Raw genomic sequence first — 13,877 nt, forward strand, 5'->3', positions numbered from 1 at the left:
CCACCAGATCCCCTAACGTCTCTGATGACAGGTACCATTACAATATCAAAGCATTACTTGGACAACATCAGGAAGTACAACTCCTGCTTCCAAAAGACATCATTTGGTGCAACAAAAGAAATGTTTACAACAGGATTTATGCCGACATTTAAAGTTCAAGGACAGGTTTACCACTCAATTGTCTCACTGCTTCCATTACAAGGAGCAGAACCTCAATTTCTTCAACTCTTCTTCATGGGAAATGCAGAAGCAGAGGCTCAGCGGAGATGCTCTTTAATTCCTAACACTTGCCTTGATATTGTCACTATTTTGCAGTAGTTCCTTCACTCCAACAATCCATATGTTCAACTTTTCAAGACTGCACTTGAATGCATGACCAATGACGATTACAAGGTTGTCATTCGAGCTGACAAAACACCACAAGGTGAACATCACCGACGTTTCAGTGCTCCCACATTTGATGAGGTAGCCATCTTGATTGTGATGATTTTTAAAGCCGTGACATTGTGCTTCAGAAAAGGAACAATAGTTTGCAACGAGTAGCAGAAACTCACAGGTCCTATGATGGTCTGCAATATCCAATCATCTTTTGGCAGGGACAGGATGGCTATAACTTTGGAATACCTCAGACAGATCCAACAACAGGCAACCCTTCAGGAGAAAAAGTCTGCCATGCACTTCTATGCATTTAGAATCATGACAAGATTTGAAGAGGAAAATCACCTCTTGAAATGCAAACACCTCTTCCACCAATTTATTGCTGACATGTATGCAAAGATTGAGAGTGAACGTCTTTTATCTATCCGACTAAATCAAAAGAAGCTCAGGGCACAGGAATATATTCACCTTAGAGATGCTGTTGCAAATTATACTGATCCAAAAGAGTTGGGGAAAATGGTTATTCTTCAATCAACTGTCAATGGAAGCCCATAACGCATGCATGAATACACACAGGATGCAATGACTTATGTGAGAAAGTATGGCCGTCCAGATCTTTTCATCACCTTTACTTGCAATCCTTCCTGGGAGGAAATTGGAGGGCACCTGTTGCCGGGCCAAAAAACAGTGAATCGCCATGACCTTATTGCTCGGATTTTCAAACAGAAACTTTCAAAAATGACTAATCTCATCAGAAAATCACAATGTATTTTTCCGACTATTAGACGCACTTTTCCCGCAAAAAAATTGTGAGGAAAATGGGGGGTGCGTCTTATAGTTTGAACGTAGGCTTACCGGCATTGTGGCGGTGACAGAGGTGCGGGGATGATGTGGCGCGGTGACCGGTATGTCGTGAGCAGGGTCCCGTCCACATTTGAAGTGAATCTGCGGCCCGGTATTGAAGGAGAGCAGCAGAGCTGGGTGAGGTATGGTTTTCCCGGTGGCGGCGGCCATCTTCCTGAGGCCGCGCATGCGCAGATTGAGTTTTCTGCTTCCTGGGGCTTCAGGAAAATGGCCGCGGGAGGCCGCGCGTGCGCAGATGGAGATCGCGGCGGCCATTTTCCTGAAGCTGAGTTTGCAGATTGAGATCTCGGCTTCAGGAAAATGGCCGCCGCGATCTCCAGCTGCGCACGAGATCAATCTTCAAATTCTAAATCTCCTTCCAGGTTTGTGCATAACCTACAAGTCAGCGGATACAGTAATAGACCCTGCTCAAGCATTATTTTATCCAACTGAGTTCCTCAATTCCTTCGAGCCACATGGACTTCCTCCTCATAACCTCTTTCTAAAACCTGGAGCACCTATTCTGCTATTGAGAAATTTGGATCCACCAAAGCTGTGTAATGGAACAAGACTCTTGACTAAGAACCTGTTTCCACATGTAATTGAGGCAACCATTTTGACAGGATGTGCCACAGGAGAAGATGTTTTTATTCCAACAATTCCTCTCATTCCATCTGATTTGCCTTTTGATTATAACCACCTCTAGTTTCCTGTTTGACTGGCATTTGCTATGTCCATCAACAAGGCTCTGGGACAGTCCTTGAAAGTAGTTGGAATCGATTTACAATCTCCATGCTTTTCTCATGGTCAGCTTTATGTGGCCTGTTCAAGAGTTGGAACAGCTAAAAATTTGTTCGTCTTTGCACCTGAAGGAAAAACTAAGAATGTCGTTTATCAAAAGGCTCTCGAATAAGTAGTAGAAGATTACTTCATATTACTTGGCCAATTTAGTTAAATCTGTGTGGAATATCTCTGGTGTTGAAATATATGTTGTGAAGTGCTTCTATTAACTTAGTTTTTGCCTTTTAATAATTACATTTCTATCTATTTGTTATTTGGTTTTTGTGTGCAGAATACATTTTTGTTAACACATTCTATTTTGCTAACAGCAGTTATTAACCCGGGCGAAGCCGGGTAGTACAGCTAGTATATTGATAAAGGTGCTATTGCCATGGAATTTTCACCACATGTCAGAAACAAGCCATCCAATCACAGAGGCAAAGAAATCAAACCATAGATGTACATTAATTAAGTTATGTGTGATAATGAGAAATGACACAGGGAAGAAGTATTGTACACATAAAGAAAGAGAGGTGCAAAAAGCCATGGAAAGTCATGACCAGAGTGAAAATCTATCAGTAATAAGAAAGCAATCCTGCCACTTAGTGAAAAGAATATCTGCTTGTTCAACTGATGGCCTATAAAAAGGTGTCTCATTACCAAGGAGCCACACAAGAAACACCTCATGATGGGTAAAGTGAGCTGTCTCAAGACCTTCACAACCTTATCATTGCAAAATGTACTGATATTATAAAACTTAATAATATACTTTTCTTTTCTCATACTTATTCAAGGATATAGTCTGTTACCCAGACATTGATAGATATTTGGAAATAACAGTATAACAGGTATAATAGACACACCGCACAACCTCTTTAATGGATCTTCAGCAAGAAATTATTTCTCTTTAGGTAGCAATGTTTCTATGTGTGTTATCTTTTTCTTGTCTGTGAAAAATAGGAGACCTCTCAGTAAAGGTTTTTAAATTCTATCTTCCTTTCAAAATGTAATTGGCACAAAAAAATTTATCTGGCCATTCATGGTTACCTTTATCTGTCACCCTAGGTAACTGATATATCCAATATTTTCCTTGTTATGGTTAGTGATAGATTAAAATGCTTATTTTTTCTAAATACATTCTTACAGGTACGACTAATAAGGCTTCCTCTCCTCCCTTATCTACCACTGATGGCCGTCTTATGAGTGAGAAGTTGGACACCATACTGTCACAGTTGAGGCAAGTGACACGTGAACGAGATGAGCTTCGGAAACGACTGGCTTTGTCCTCTCCTGGCTCAACATTTGATGACTGCAGGTAACAGTAGAGAAGATTACCTAGCCATCATTTATTTATTGCAATGTTCTTAAAAGTGTTGTAGCACAGCTTACAGTTTTTTTTATTCCTAATATTTTAGACATATGAAAGACTGATGTTGAAAAAAATGTCTTTGTTCTAATTTTTATACAGACCAAGCCCCAAAGTTACACCGGACTATGAACGATTAAAGGTGCAGTGTATGAAAGCGATGTCAGAACTGGAGGCATTACAGAGCCAGCACTCCAAAGCACTTAAAAAGTGTGAGGAGGCTGCAAAGGAAGCAGATTTCTACCAGTAAGTATGTGGTTAACACTGTGACAGTGCTGTCAGCCAAGGTGCTGGATCATTTTTACATGGCAAATTCACATAAAAATCTGTGTTTAAGTGAGAACATTTATATAATATACACTCCTCAACATGGAAATTCCTATAGAAAGAAGCAACATTATTGAAATTGTGCAAATCACAGGATGGATAGACATGTTAATGGCATTCAAATTATGAAAAAAGAGGGATATTTTGGAGAAATGGTCATGCCACTGGCTCCACGACCAAGTCATTGTAATGCCGATCTGTCACAGTCTGTGCACATCTTGTGTTTTTTGTTGCAGTGTTTTTGCGCACTTTGTCACAAAAACAGAAGGATTTCCCAGTAACAGTAAAGTGAATGAAAATCCTGCAGTTTTATTCACATGCTGATTATTTACGTACAGATTTACATGCAGATTTGCAACAGATTTAAATCTGTATTCAAATACTGAATGTGTGCACATACCCATTGTGTATTTGGAATGAAGAGCAGAGGGTGCCGGCAATGAAAATCCCTAGGCCGGTGTCACACTTGCGACTGCAATGGGAGAAACTCACAGTAGTCTCTCTCCTCAATACCGGGCACTGGCACTCGGGACCGGAGCGTGCGGCTGCATTTATTTCTATGCAGCTGAACGCTCCAATGCAAACCACCGGCAACAGTGCCGGGTATTGAGGCGAGAGACTCGCGCCAGTTTCTCGCATTGCAGTTGCAAGTGTGACCCCGGCCGTAGATTAAGACCGGCGTGACATTTATCCCTTGGAGGCTTCTTCATGGTGTTCCCACATGAAATCAATGTAAATCAATAGAAAAAAAAAATGCTGTGCTAATGGTGCGGAAAATTCCGCATGAAAACCGCTGCGGATGAAAAGAAGTAGCATGTCACTTCTTTTGTGCGGATCTGCAGCGTTTCTGAACCCTTTCATTATTAAAATCCGCAGGGGTAAAAAACGCAGAAAATCCGCACAAAATCCGCATCAAATCCACAACAAAAACGCACAAAATCCTCATAAAAATGCATTAAATCCGCACCTGCGTTTTCTGCCAGGAGATGCGGATTTTGTGCAGAAAATTCTGCACCCCAATCCGCAATGTGTGCATATAGCCTTAGACTTGATACTTGACTTTTAATTTCACTTGCAGTACAGAATGGGTCATTCCGGAGTCACACTAGAGAGTTTTACAGACGTATGAGAGGCGCAAAAACTACGCATTGCACACGGACCAATGTTTCTCTATGGGGCAGCTCCTATCTGCCGTATATTTCTCAGCTGTATTTTACGGGCGTAGAAAATCGCAGCATGCTGTGTTTGTCAGTGTATTGCACAGAAAATCCGCCAATGAAAGTCTGTGGGGGTGAGAAAAATACGGATTACACACGGACCATCAGTGTGACTTGCTAGAAATACATACCGGTGTTCTATAGAAAAGTCGGCAATTCAGCGCGGTTTACAGTAAAATCACACTGACCGGTTAGAATAGAATAGATAGAATAAATCTCTACACATAGTATAGGTATATATATATGTCATTGAGATATATATATATATTTATATTTAATAAAGCGCTAAATAGCAGAAAAGCCGGTAATTCAACCCTGCTGTTTTGTTCGTTTCCACTATACACTTGTACTGCTCCGGTCATTTTTGACCAGACCTATTAAAATGCTGTTTTAGCTACTTAAAAAATTTTGTTTGAATACCTGTTGCATTATTATACTGTATGTGAACATGGTTGGTCATTATAAAAAAAAAATACGTAAAAAACTCAATTTTTTTAATTTATTTTGTGTTTATAAAGGTTACAAGGGCTTATTGAATTCTGCACAGAAATTACAAATTTGAGCTTAACTAACTAACTAAAACTACTACTACTACTACTACTACTACTATAACAACTATAACTAACTATAACTATAACTAAAATTAACTATAGTATAAAATTTAACTGCGTGCAAACATTTTGAAAAAAAATAGTAAAAATAATAAAAAAAATAAAATAAATAATAGTAATAAAATCAGAAAAAAACTGTAACCAGTTTTACAACAATAACAGATTATAAATACAACAGTATATAGAGTTCAATTATTTACTCAATGTCATCCATCTAAGCATGCATTCATGCTCTCACCACAGTGAAAATATACCACTCCATAAAAGTCACAGACCTCATCCTCATTCTCTTGAATAACAAAGAATCAATCAACTTGAACATATGTGCCATGCAAGCTGTAAAAAGTGATTGCCATCATTGCACAAATGCAGGCAGTGACAATTATCTTACATCATCACAGTAATCAAACAATGCATAAGCAATATAAAAATAATTGTTGCTTTACAATATGCAACCTAAGCAACAGAAATGAATTATTTGAGAACAAAAGCATAGTTTATATTTTTAGAGGAAAAGCAGGGTAAATAACATACAGAGAAAAAAAATTGCACAGAACTGTACTGAAAGCCAATGCGTATAGTTTGTACTGAAAGCATGTGTAAATCTGCACCTAAAGCAACTGTTTACTTCATAAACAATAGTAGATGCAATAAGTAGTCTCAAAAGAAATTATAACTCATTTGTTTTACTCAAAAAATGGCTGAAATTAGCATAAAATGCTATTCGGTCATTTTTGACCGGGAACAGTACAGTAAAAAAGTGTACAGTAAGTGTAAAAAAAAAATGTGGCGCAAAAACTAAACAAAAAAAAAAAAGAAGTACCCTTGGAAAGAACCCCTCAAATTAGGAAAATAGAAGTAACCACACGTTTCAGAACCGCATAATGATGTTTTTAAAAAATATCAAAGTTCAAAAACGGTCATTTTTGACCAAACATAACAGCAGGGTCAAGGTAAACCATTTCATATCCCTTCTTTTTTTACATATTCCTCACTACTAATGTTATAAGTGTATGTGTGCAAAATTTTGTGGCTCTAGCTCTTAAAATAAAGGGTTAAATCACGGAAAAAAATGGCGTGGGCTCCCGCGCAATTTTCTCCGCCAGAGTGGGAAAGCCAGTGACTGAGGGCAGATATTAATAGCCTAGAGAGGTATCATGGTTATTGGCCCCCCCTGGCTAAAAACATCTGCCCCCAGCCACCTCAGAAAAGGCACATCTGTAAGATGCTCCTATTCTGGCACTTAGCCTCTCTCTTCCCACTCCCCTGTTGCGGTGGGATATGGGGTAATAAAGGGTTAATGTCACCTTGCTATTGTAAGGTGACATTAAGCCTGGTTAATAGTGGAGAGGTGTCAATAAGACACCTATCCATTATTAATCCAATATTAATAAAGGGTTAAAAAAACACACATTTGGAAAAGTATTTTAATTAAATAAATACACATGGTGTTGTAATATCTTTATTATACGCTCAATCCAATTGAAGACCCTTGTCACCTGAAACAAAGTTAAAATAAAAAAACAACAATATCCCATACCTCTCCTGCGTTACAGTCAAGTCCCACGCTGTAAATCCATCTGAAGGGGTAAAATAATTTTACAAGCAGGAGCCTGCTAATGCAGCTGTTGCCCCTGCCTGTAAAAACTGGTGAATGAATGGAATGCAGGGGAACTTAGCTACCTAGACTTGCGGTGCTGCGCCCCCTGCTGGCATAACCTCATATGAACTCTAGCGTGAGAAAATATTCAGAAAAATTCCCACGCTAGAGTCCATATGAGGTTACGCCAGCAGGGGCGCAGCACCGCAAGTCTAGGTAGCTACATTCCCCTACATTCCATTCATTCACCAGTTTTTACAGGTTTTCTGTTACCCGACATGGTAAAACCAATGGAATCGTTCAAAAGTACAACTCGTCCCTCAAAAAATAAGCCCCAAGATGGCCATATTGACGGAAAAATAAAAAAGTTATGGCTCTGGAAAGAAGGGAAGTGAAAAACGAAAAAAAACCCTAAAAAAGCCCCGGTAGTGAAGGAGTTAAAATGTAGTTTCCATTTTTTCGTCATTTGCAGAACAATAACATGTCTCCATTCTGTGATCTCCATAATTCCATGACTCATACTTTGCGTCGCAATCTCAATGTTAGGGCCACAAATCAACAAGAAAGGGTGCACTATGGTATATATAGAACAATTAACAGATAGGGGTGCAATACCTAGTCCATAGTAATTAGTAACTGACAAAAAGAGAAAGACTGGACTAATAAGGGTATGCACAGCCACATAATAATACAATATCCAAAACTTTATTTTCACCTCAAAAAAAATTTTTTTTTACATAAAAACAATTAAAAACACAATATACAGAAACCACACCTCCACTCATAAATAGTACATATAAATATCAAAACATGTAAGCCTACTGAGAATTATTATTATTATTATTTATTGTTATAGCGCCATTTATTCCATGGCGCTTTACATGTGAGAAGGGCTATACATAATACATAATAAAAACAGGTACAATAATCTTGAACAATACAAGTCATAACTGGTACAGGAGGAGAGAGGACGCTGCCCGCGAAGGCTCACAATCTACAAGGGATGGGTGAGAATACAGTAGGTGAGAATACAATCATAATCCCAAAAAAATGTCCTATGAGCAAATATATGGCAAAGAGGCACATATGCATAATAATTGATGGTTATGTAAATAATATAAGCACTCTTATTTATGGACAGCCAAACATAAGGAAAAAAGACCACTCAGGATAAATATCGTATATCACAGACTTTTTAGGAAACTCCCAAAATATTGGTCCCTATATACAACTTGGTAGTAGATCTCAGAATCGTGCACTGTAGTCCTATATTGTCAAAGCAGCTGCATAGGCCAGGCAGCCCCTAGTGCACATGTAAAGACCATCATGTGGCAAGCTCAAGGTGAAAGAGAGATGAAACTCCACAGAGGAGTAAGAGTGGTATAATGACCACAGGTGACCCGGAGGCAAGAGTGGGAGGTGGGGAAAGGCACCACGCGTATCGCTGCCACAGCAGCTTCGTCAGGGGAGTGTGCTTGAGGTAAGTATACACGGTTTAAATATGCACAGCAATCAAGTAAAAGACATACCGCTGCGTCTGGCCCAGGCCGGGAAGAGTCGTGAGGAATGCCTGGCAGCATAGGGATACCTGGATCGTAAGGCGGAAGTGTACATGGTCTCCATGGAGAAAGCCACGCGTGCGCATCCGCGATTCACAACCGAGTCGCGTTGCACACGCAATGACAAAAACAAGAAGCCGAGGAGAGAAGGTGGGAGGAGGGAGAGGGGAAGGGAAAGCAGAGGGACGGCTCATGGAGGGAGGGAGGGAGGAGGGACCAACAAGCGTTGGTACAAGCCGGGAATAAGTGGCTGCAGCGATAGCCTGAGTCGCAGGAAGAAAGGTCCATATGGATCGCCCTCTGTGAAAAAAGCTAATCACAATCATCACAAGCCCAAAGCATAAAGGAAATAACCTGATTACCGGGATAAATGATTGCCTATAGGGGTCAATATGGCTATAAGAATTAAGGTTGAGATCAGAAGTAGATAAATATAACTGAACAATATTAAGTTATAAATTGTGCATATAGACCATGATAAGCAATAAATAATAATGAAATTAATAAATCCATATGCTGCCAAACGATTTTATTATGATACATACAGGATATAAATGTGGGAACAGATATATATATCAGCCCCATGAATTCCATACAGAACCATATCGATTAAATGTCCCTCAGTGGCTTCATGTACATAATATGCAGAAAACATGATTATTCAGACCACCATATACAAAGGTCATCCTAAATCCATAGTCCAAAAATCATAAACACCGTGGATGAGGTTTTTTAGGTATAACCTCAATAATCAAGAAAGTCTTGTCCCCTTGTGATCCTTCTCAGTTCTTCCTTTTTTCAGGCTGATATATTGATCCATGATATTTCCAACATGTTGAGTTCCTTGTATATGCTAAGACCAGCCGTCTTATATAGTTCTTAGTTGTCCTGATCTCTTCCGTAAGAAATATATATGTAGTAGGGAATCTCCCTCAACCCACCTGAAAAAGTATATATATGCATGTATAAGCGCATACAATTATTATCAAGGGATCGCATGTGGCTTCCTACCCTAGTTCATCCCAAGAAGCCAGTGAAAAGAAAAGCTCCTCGTTCAGCCCTGTGGGCGCCACCGACTGAAGTTCAAAAATCCATCTAGATTCAGTTTGGAGAAGGCGTTTGCGCATATTGCCACCCCTATCATTAGAGGCAGTTTTCTGCAATCCCACATTTCTCAAATTTGTGGGAGAGCCTCTATGTGTTAAAAAATGAGCAGCCACAGGGGTGAGGGTTTTGCCCTTCTTTTGGTCATTGGCAGCCAGATGTATGGTGGATACATGTTTTTGGGCCCTCTTCCTCAGTTCTTGGGAGGTTTGTCCCACATATATCATGTCACAAGGACAGATAAGGGAATAGATAACAACATCCCTGGACTTACAATTGATATATGCTTTCAATGGATGTTGACTGTGATTGACCGGATGCGTAAATAAATCCCGAGTTGGAACCATAAAGGGATATTACAATCCCCACATGAGAATGACCCCCGTTGAGTCTCGTAGTGGGCCTGGAAAGTGGCTCTTGGTCAGTAAGTCTCGTAAATTTGGGGCTCTCCTCGCCGTTAATAGCGGCCTATCGCTAGTAACCTCAACAGTCATCCGCTCAAAGTATTGGCCAATGTCTAGAAAGAATCTCTCTCAACTGCTGCCAATTGTTGTTGCAATCCGTGATAAATCTTGTCTGTACCTCCCGGCAGTGTCTTCCAGATGACAGGAGTGATGCTTGATCATGTTGTCTCGCGCATTGAAAGGCTGTAGAGATCACATGTTTGGGGTATCCCCTTTGTCTAAAGCGATCCGTGAGATCCTGAGCCTGTAATAAGAAATCCTGGTCAAGGGTGCAGTTGCGTCGAATGCACAAGAATTGTCCGGTAGGTACATCCATCTTGGTATGCCAAGGGTGAAAACTAGTAAATTCCAAAAGTGCATTCGTTGCAGTTGGTTTACAAAAAAGGTCAGTGGCCAGTCGGTTGTCCTGTATAAACACCCTCAGATCCAAGAAGGTGACAGCGCTGTTGGAAATGAAATGCGTGAGAAAGATATTATGGGGATTGGTATTGAGTCCCTCAATAAACTCAATACAGTCATCCTTTGTACCCATCCATAAAAAGATTACATCATCTATATAGCGATGCCAGTAATGGACCTGATTTTGAAAGGTTGTAGATGGGTATACAAATTTCTCCTCCCACCTGCCTAAAAAGATATTTGCATAGGCCGGTGCGCATTTCGCGCCCATGGCCACTCCTGACGTTTGTAGAAAAAAAGTCCTGTCAAATAAAAAGAAATTATGATGGAGTGCAAACCCCAAAAGGTCCAGGAGGAAAGAATCATGTCCACGATCAGTTTGCCTATTTTTATCCAGGAAAAAAGTCACCGCTTCAATACCATCCTTGTGGTTGATATTGGAGTACAGTGACTCCACATCACAAGTCACTAGGTAGAATTCTGCTGGTAATTTAATCTGTCCACAAATCTCAATAAAATGAGCAGAATCCCTTACAAAGGACGGTAGAGAGGAAGCTACAGGTTGAAGAAAAAAGTCTAGATACTCACTTGCTTTCTCGCAAATACTGCCAATACTGGAAACGATTGGTCTGCCTGGAGGTATCTTATTACCTTTATGGATCTTCGGCAACATGTAAAATGTTGCAGTAACCGGATGTTCCGCCCATAAGCACTTTTTTTCTTGAGAAGAGATGATGCCAAACTGTAGAGCCCTGCAAAGTAATGACTCAAATTTAGTAAGAAATGTCAGCGTGGGATCTGACGGTAGTTTCTGATAGAGCCGTAAATTGCTAAGCTGTCTATTGGCCTCAGCTAAGTACAGATGGGTAGACCACAGAACCACATTGCCCCCTTTGTCCGCCTCTTTGATGATAAATCCCTTGTTATTTTGTAAATCAGATAGGGCACGTCTTTCTGTTGAATTCAGGTTCGAGAGTTTACCCACCTGGTTAGGCATTGTGAGAATGTTCCGTTTGACCAATTCAAAAAATATTTTGATGGCAGGCACCAGGGAAAAAGAAGGTAATTTCAAAGATTTATTTTTATTTGGGAATCTTCTCCTGTTCAGACCAGACTCATTTTCCTCCAACAATTCTAGTAGGTCTTGGAAAGTTTGTCGTTCATCTATAGGAATCGATTGCATGAGATCAGGTTTGTTGTAAATAACCTGGAAGGTCAAGTTCCTAAAGAAAAGGTAAAGATCCTTAACCAAGGTAAATTTGTCCACTGCATGCGTGGGAACAAAAGTTAGCCCTTTCTGAAGAACAGAGAGTTCTGCAATAGTCAATGTATGTTCCGAAAGATTGATCACCTGTAATGCGGCTGAGGGGGTACTTCAGAGTCCGATATGGTTTGGTGTGAAGTGTTAAAACGACTTCCTTCCGTCTGGTCGGGTATTTGTGGTGGTAGGGAGATGCCCGGCCCTTGTAACGTGTCGTGCGTTTTTTTACGGTTCTTCCGTCTCCAGCCCCGTCTGGTCCGCGGTCTATTTTGCTTCCGGTGGACGATAAAAAATCACTAGAGCTTTCTTCTCTATGAGAGGATATGGTGGCTACTAATGGAGAGTTGCCCCTGTTGAATTTGGTGTGACGGGGGTTACACGTGTGTCTCCATCTATAGACTGTGTGTTGTGCATAATCAGTCTTGTCCCTCTGAGGGTATGTGCACACGTAGAATGGTCCTCTGCAGATTTGATAAATCCACAGGGCAAAAACACTGCGTTTTTCCTGCGGATTTATCGCGGATTTACCGCGGTTTTTGTGCGGATTCCAGTGCAGTTTTACACCTGCGGTTTTCTATTATGGAACAGGTGTAAAACCGCTGCGGATTCCGCACAAAGAATTGACATGCTGCGGAATGTAAACTGCTGTGTTTCCGAGCGTTTTTTTTTACGCAGCATGGGCACAGCGTTTTCGGTTTCCCATAAGTTTACATTGTACTGTAAACTCATGGGAAACTGCTGCGGATCCGCAGCAAAATGCGCATCGTGTGCACAGAGCCTGAAATTTCTTACGTTTCCTATGTGTTACTTCCGTTTCATATTTATCCAGAGTGTCTTTAAGTTTAGTTTTAAAAGCATTAATCTGTGTTTCCTCAAAGGTACCCAGTTTGGTCTCCAACTCTTTAATACTGTAAGAGTTTTAGTGGAGGCAAATAAATCTTTGTCATGTTCCAAAAGTAAGTTCATCAATATGTTGGAACAACGTGTAAGCCCCTGCTCCCATACCTGCTGAAATGAAGCAGAGGGTTTCCAAACCGGGAAAATAGAAACACGCAGACCACGAGGAATGAGACCCGACTTTAAATACTCCTCCATACTTCTTGTATTCCACCAAAGCCTAACCCCTGTCTTATGGGCCCTAGTGAGATCAGAACATAGTGTAGAAAAACCCGCATCAGGTTCCACTATCGTGGTACCTATCATGTCAAAGACACTGGAGGGCTTGGCCCGCCAAGCAGCCTCCCTAGCCTCCCAATCCATGATCCCACACACCAGTTTGTACTATGATTATGTATATTCTGATACCAACCACGCCATAATATGCGTGTGCAACCCTTAAGAAACCCCCTGGAGCACAGGGCAAACAAATGGTACCACAAATCAACAAGTAAGGGTGCACTATGGTATATATAGAACAATTAACAATCTCAATGTTAGGGGTCGCTCACACTGGCGAGTAGCACCTGATGATTTTCTCATGCGCGAAACAGAGTGCCATTTTACTGTGATCTGATTCTCTCTCATGCGAGAATCACAGAGAGCTTAATTTTTTCATCTTTTCCATTCTGTGAGTTGGTGTATATTGCAGTGCACTTGGATGACATCTGAGTTCAGTCTCATGTTTTGCATGCACCCATTGTACTTGGCTGTCCGATATACGCTGCTAGTTGCAGCATGCCAACTCGTCATGAGTTAAAAAAACGCTAGTTGGCTCCATAACGTAACATTGGACCAAGTGCTATCTGTTGAAACATCAGATACCCCTCGTTTGAGTTATATGCTGGCTACTCACAAGTGTGAGCGTACCTGTAAGGAGTGTGTAAATCCTCTTTTTCCACATGCTGAATATAATTCACTTTGAAGTCTTTGTTTTACTTTTCTAAGATTTTTTTTTCATATTTTGTATTTCTTCACATTTGAATTCAAAGCAATATAGATAAACAACATAATGGAAAATCATCAGTTGCC

The 13,877-nt window shown here is 40.5% G+C and overlaps 1 protein-coding gene and 1 long non-coding RNA gene across 4 annotated transcripts in view; one reads left to right on the top strand and one right to left on the bottom strand.

Moving 5' to 3' along the window:
• LOC143770124 (uncharacterized) overlaps positions 1-13,877 on the bottom strand; it is a 114,480-nt gene that overhangs the window by 99,258 nt on the left and 1,345 nt on the right. The window lies entirely within an intron of this gene.
• DLG5 (discs large MAGUK scaffold protein 5) overlaps positions 1-13,877 on the top strand; it is a 491,099-nt gene that overhangs the window by 96,102 nt on the left and 381,120 nt on the right. For all 3 annotated transcript variants that reach the window (XM_077259413.1, XM_077259411.1, XM_077259412.1), the window contains exons 3-4: positions 3,148-3,316; positions 3,470-3,613. In XM_077259413.1, coding sequence (XP_077115528.1) covers positions 3,148-3,316; positions 3,470-3,613 — 313 coding nt within the window. The remainder of the gene's footprint in view (positions 1-3,147; positions 3,317-3,469; positions 3,614-13,877) is intronic.

This window comes from Ranitomeya variabilis, chromosome 4, assembly GCF_051348905.1.
Source record: "Ranitomeya variabilis isolate aRanVar5 chromosome 4, aRanVar5.hap1, whole genome shotgun sequence".
Lineage (NCBI taxonomy): Eukaryota > Metazoa > Chordata > Amphibia > Anura > Dendrobatidae > Ranitomeya > Ranitomeya variabilis.